Genomic DNA, 5,615 nt, shown 5'->3' on the forward strand with positions numbered 1-5,615 from the left:
ATCATGGGTTGAGGATGAAAAACGACGGGGCCGATCAGAGGGGCGGGCTGGAGCATTGATTGGATGTCGAGGGAGGTGCATCGTTGAGCTGTGTTGCACATGTGGCGTCAATGGTGCAAGGAGGGGTGAGGGGGCCAGGGAGGTGTGTTGCTGACCAAGGGAAAATTCAGTTTGCTGGCATCAGAACATCATTTTTGCAAGCAGCTTGACGACTCCGCATCGGCGCGCGGCGCGGGCCGCCGGCCCCGCCTGAAGCGCGCGCCGCCTGCATTTCAGCTGCGCCGCCGCCCCCACCTCCACCAGCCGCTCGATCGCGGGGCCGGGGCGCCCCAGCAGGAGCCCCACGTCCCGCCCCGCCAGCTCCACGATGACTCGCGGCACAATGAGGGGCGGGAGATGCTGCGGGAGTCGAGGAGGCGGCGGGAAGATCAAGTTGAGAACGCAGACGCTGCGCAGCATGGGGAAGCGCCGGGCAGCTTGCAGTAGGCAAGAGGGTTGGTATTCTGAATCGGGGTGGTCAGGCATGGGGATGCTGGTGGGTGGGTGAGTTGGCAGTGCACTAAGAATTGAAGGGCAAAGAAAGAGCGGGTGGATGGTGGGTTGGATGATGCGCGGGCTGCCTGCGACGGTGGGGAGTGAGGCGTCTGAGGACGGCTAGAGCTGCTGCGGCTGCAGCCCTGCGCCCCGTGGCATGGTAGAAACCATCACAAACAGCGGGCCGCCCCTGCTGCTGTGGTGTCTGACCGCAGACATACGCCCGAAAGATCGCGCATGGCCCCAGTGCCCAGAGGCGCCCTGCACGCACACACCCACAGCGGCCCTGCTCTCCTTCAACCTGAGAGGCGCTCACCGACACTCCGTCCCCCGGCGGCGCGCCGCACACCGCGCCCTCGCCGCCGCCCTCGCCACACGCGCCCTCCGCCGCCCCCGAAAGAGCAGCGCCCTCGCCCTCGCCGCTGCTGGCGCCGCCGCTCGGGCCTTGCTGCTGCGGCCGCCTCAGCTCCTGGATCCAGGTGGCGTTGAACTCGTGGCCCCCCACCAGCGCCAGCTGGCCGTCAGAATTAGTCGCCAGCTGTGACGAGGGGGTGGTGGGAGGGGGGTAGGGGCAGCGGGGAGCCGACCCAGTCAGTCCTGCATCCCTGTATGATCGCCACCATGAGTAGCAGCAGCCTTGCAGCGCAGCAATCCGAACGGCCCCCGGCCGTCCTCGCCCTGCCGCACCCGCACCGGACCGCCCCCCTTGACCAAAATGCACCGGCTGGCCAGCGCCTGCCCCGCGGCCGCGGTGACCGTCTCACCCGCCTGCCCGAGCTGATCCCGCCAGCGGCCTCTGCTCTGCTCTGACGTCCACTCAACCCGCTTGATCGTGCGACCCAGCGCACTCGTCACGGCGCAGCTAGTATGCTGAGGGTTTTTTTTTCGCGCGTCACTTCGCACCTGGTACCACACCGGGCTGACGTGAGTCAGCTTCCCCCTGAAACGCACCGCGGCCTCGTAACCGCCACGATTCCTGCGGGGTGCGCGGGGTGGAGTGCGGGGGCAGCCGGAGTACGCGGCTGCAGGCGGACTCGCCGCAAGCGGGGGCGCGGCCGACGCGCTAGCGGCGCGGCGGCTGCTTCGGCGGCGTCACGGGATGCCGAGCACGCGCATGAGAGCATGGGCGTAGGGGGGGTTACGTGGAGTGTGTGGGGTGTACAGGGGTGACACGGCGCACGCGCTCGCACCAGGGGGTCACGTATCCGAGCACATGGCCGCCGAACCGCCGGCGGGCGGCAGCTGCCGAGTACTCGCGCGCTCCCTCTGCCAGGTCAGCTGCGCTCACGCCCGGGTCCAGCAGCCCGCGCTCCTCAATGGTGCGGGATGTCGGACCCTCGCGGAGTGCGAGCTTGCGGCGCGTGTGCTTGGCCGAGGCCGCGGCGCCGGGGGGGCCGGGGAGCAGCAGCAGGGCCAGCAGGAGCGCCAGGAGGGGCGGTACCAGTGGTGTTCGACGGTTGGGAGTTGTGGCTGGGCATGCCTCGAGCGTACTAGTAGTCATGTCTACTATTTTATGAATGTCGAGCCTATGTACCGTACTAGCGCGCCAGGCCTAGCTGATCTACGTGACCGAGTAGCGGGCAACTGGGCATAGCACACCGTACAACAAAAACCGATATGCCCGCTGTTGCGGCTAAAACCACGGGCCAGCCCGGGCGTGTGTGGCTTGTTGTGCTGACGAGCCTGACCACCGTCTTCCTGGTGTGGTGCCTGGACGCCCTTTTCGAGTTTCTGCCGCATAGATCACCAGGAATAGATATCTACGGGAATAGGACCCTCCTGCACAGGGTCGGCACGTTTGCGGCAGCGAAAAGCAGCGACGCCGCGCCGGTGCCCGGCGGCGCGAGCAGCGGCGGGAAACTCAGCGGCAGCAGCGGAACCTTCGACGGCAGCGGAGGGACGTTGAACAGCAGTGCTGCTGCGCGATATGACAACATGACCAGGTGCGGTGTGCGCGTGCGGGCAGCTGATGTCGGACCTGTTGCAGCTGGCCCGAAGCGTATGTCGACAAGGCGAAGGGTGTTGGGGGCAAGAGGGGGCAAGAGGGTATCGGCGTGAGGCAGATGGGGCAAAGTATCAACTGGTCCGCGGAAGGATGGACTTGAGAAGCGCACAGCTAGTGCGCAGCAGTCAGACCTGGTCAATCGCTGTTAACACGGTGCCTACCGCTGCCAAGGCTCGCGCCGCAAGCGGAACCCACGAGCCGCAGGCAAAACGTGGTGACCGCGCCGCGTCCCTACCCCACAGTGCACATAAAACATAGTAATCATACACAGGGCTCATTTAATACACTTGGTATACAAAAATCCAGCATGCAACATTTCTTGCGTTGTCAGCCAGCCAGGGTCGCAAGCCCGTTACAACCCTCCCCCACGCATGCTCTAAAGCACCAGAATCCCCCGACAGCCACCACTGCAACCCACTTACGCGGCCCCGAACTGCACCCCAGGTCCTCCGCGTGCTACCACACGTCTTGAGCCCCCTCCCCCCTCCCCGCCTCATACCATCTCAACAGATATTTCCCCCAGATCCGCCGCTGCCGCAACGACTGGCTACACGAGTACTCCCGGCTCCACGCCGACATCGCGGCCGGCCGCGCCCCGCCCCGCTGGCTCGTGTCGGTCGCGGTCGAGGCCGGCCTCGCCGACCGCCTGACAGGCATGGTCACGCAGCTCTGGCTCGCCGTCCTCAGCCGCCGCGCGATCGCCGCGCTCACCTACGGCGACCTGCCCGGCTTCGGCGCCGCGTGCGACGCGCCGCACTTCGACTGGCTGCAGCCGCCGCCGGGGCTGCCGCCGGACGCGGTGGATCCGCTGAAGTACACCTACAGGGGCGTCCGCGGCTACGGGGGCGACAGGTCGTATCCTCCAACCGTCAACGGCAGCGAGTACCACCCTCTGTACATGATCAACGCGGGCGACCTCAAGTGGATGGAAACCACAAACCTGTCCAGGCTGCCGGAGAAGCGGCCCGAGACGCCTTATGTCATCTCCTCCTCCAACCGCGGCCGCTCCTACGCCATCGCCAACAACCCCTACCACAAGGCGACGTTTGCGGAGCGCGGCGTGCCGCCGGACGACGCGTTCATGTGCGGCTTCTTCTGGCTGTGCTGGCCCAACGCGGCGGTGCAGGCCTACTACCAGCAGTTCTGGGAGCCGCTGTCGGACCGCGCCGCCCTCAAGATCGGGCTGCAGATCCGCACCGGCGACGGCGTGTTCCGCGGGGAGGCCGTGTCGGACGCCGCAAAGGCTGCCGCCCTCGCGCGCGGCGCGAGCTACTTTGAGTGCGCGCAGGGCGTGGAGGACCTGCACAAGCTGCCGGGCCAGAGGGTCATTTGGTTCATCAACTCGGACTCTGTCGTGCTGCGCATCGCGGCCAAAGAGAAGTATGGGGACAAGGTGCTGACGGACACGGCCCTGAAGATGGTGCACCCGGACTGCAAGGGCCAAAACCCGGGCGCGTGCGGGCAGTCGTCGATGGACGCGTCGTTCCAGCACTCCCTGGGCAGCATGATCACGTTTGCACTGGTGGACTACCACGTGGTTACCGTGGACAGCGGGTTCGGGCGGCTGGGGTCTTACATGTCGGGGCGGTGGGGCAACGACTACGAGCTGCGGCCGGGGGAGAAGTGCGACCCCAAGGCGCCGCTGCCGAAGAGCACCACAAACAATTACTTTGCTGGGGTGCGCAAACGGGCCTGACGAGAATCTGCTCCCTCTTGTGTTTTGGGAATCCCTCCGGCTGGGCCACCCCTGCTCGCAAACCCGGGGAGGCGCTGGAATCCTTCCTTCATTGTTGCCGACCAATTCTATGCATAGTGTACTTGGCGCGCGCATGGTCGCAGCGGTTGACTGGTCAAACACTGCCGTCTGTGATGTCTTTCCTCTCAGTCTTAGCCCCAACGCCTAGCTTTCTTTGTTCCCTCTACAAGCGCCGACCCAACCTCTCTGTTGTCAACATAACACCATAAATTTAGTAAAAATTGATCGTTCATGAAATGCGTGTTTGCTGGCACGGAATCCTACGCGAGCGCCAGCAGCTTGGGACCCGGCTGACCTAACGTGCAAATGCAGGCAAGGCCACCAAGACTCAACAGCCGCACTGCACAGCTCCCGTCAGTCACGCAGCGGCCGAGCCGCCGCCGCCGCCGCCGCCCGCCCGCGTCGCCAGGCCCAGGGTCAGCAGCTCCTCCAGCGCCGCGGCCGCGTCGTGCGGCTCTGCTGGGGCCGCCTCCGGCTCCGGGGGCGGCTCCCACTGCGAGGCGGAGTTTGAGGTTAACAACCGGGCGGTCGAGAGGGGCACTTCCGCACAGTCGAATAAGAGGGGGTTCCAGACTTCGACAGCAGGCGTTTATGAGGCTGCGGAAAGCAGCAGATTGGATCCTCCACCGGGCCCAAAACGGGCTGCGGATGGCAGCGCGCGGGCTGCCAGCCACCCCGCGCGGTGGCAGGTTCAGAAGACACCGCCGTCTGGGCGGCCCGTGCCCGACGCGGTCTGCATGCCCACCGGCTGGTACGAGGCGTAGGGCTTGACCCCGTCCGCGCGCCACGAGTAGGCGCCGCCCCGCAGCACAAGCAGCCTGCATGATGGTCGGCGCGGAAAAGGAAGGGGCCCATGACGGCGCGGGGGGGTGCATGGCGGTGGCGATGGATGCGCCCTGTGCAGCCCGGCGTTTCCGGGCGCAGCGGGCGGCCCTGGCCGGCGCTGCGTCGCATATGCTGCGGAAAGCCCGCAGGCCGCATGACGGAGGGTAAGACCCTTCTTACCAGCCTCACACCCTACACCCTACACCCACACCCACACCTACACGACCACACACACAACCACACACAAGCTCAAGCACATAAACGCACACAAACACACAACTGTAAACATGTGCGCCGCCCCTCGCCCTCACCTGCCATACCCCGCGTCATGCGCCACCTGGGCCGCCCAGAACGCGCGCCCCGCGGTGCGCGAGTGCACCACCAGCGGCTCGTCGCGCGGCGGCCGCTCGCAGCGGTAGCGCCGCACAAACTCGCGCGGCTCAAGGGCCAGCGCCGACGCCAGCTCATCGGCTGACGAGGACGGCGGGGTGGCGG

General features: G+C 66.3%; 3 protein-coding genes across 3 annotated transcripts in view; 1 reads left to right on the top strand and 2 right to left on the bottom strand.

Annotated features, from left to right (window-relative positions):
• Positions 1–180: 180 nt before the first annotated feature.
• Positions 181–2,035, bottom strand: MNEG_12640 (Chitinase domain-containing protein 1 Flags:Precursor; the record flags this gene model as incomplete). Its single annotated transcript, XM_014038886.1, has 4 exons — positions 181–399; positions 851–1,072; positions 1,438–1,510; positions 1,725–2,035. The coding sequence occupies 4 exons, from the start codon at positions 2,033–2,035 to the stop codon at positions 181–183; spliced, it is 825 nt and encodes a 274-aa protein (XP_013894340.1).
• Positions 2,036–2,151: 116 nt separating this feature from the next.
• Positions 2,152–4,235, top strand: MNEG_12641 (hypothetical protein; the record flags this gene model as incomplete). The annotated part of the gene is made up of 2 exons (XM_014038887.1): positions 2,152–2,490; positions 3,063–4,235. The coding sequence occupies 2 exons, from the start codon at positions 2,152–2,154 to the stop codon at positions 4,233–4,235; spliced, it is 1,512 nt and encodes a 503-aa protein (XP_013894341.1).
• A 418-nt stretch (positions 4,236–4,653) lies between these two features.
• The window catches only part of MNEG_12642 (hypothetical protein), a gene marked incomplete at both ends in the record, with an annotated part of 2,024 nt that continues 1,062 nt past the window's right edge, over positions 4,654–5,615 (bottom strand). The window contains 3 exons of the mRNA XM_014038888.1: positions 4,654–4,788; positions 5,041–5,113; positions 5,432–5,591. Of these exons, the coding sequence (XP_013894342.1) occupies positions 4,654–4,788; positions 5,041–5,113; positions 5,432–5,591 (368 nt within the window). The remainder of the gene's footprint in view (positions 4,789–5,040; positions 5,114–5,431; positions 5,592–5,615) is intronic.

This window comes from Monoraphidium neglectum, assembly GCF_000611645.1.
Source record: "Monoraphidium neglectum strain SAG 48.87 unplaced genomic scaffold scaffold03350, whole genome shotgun sequence".
NCBI classification, from domain to species: domain Eukaryota; kingdom Viridiplantae; phylum Chlorophyta; class Chlorophyceae; order Sphaeropleales; family Selenastraceae; genus Monoraphidium; species Monoraphidium neglectum.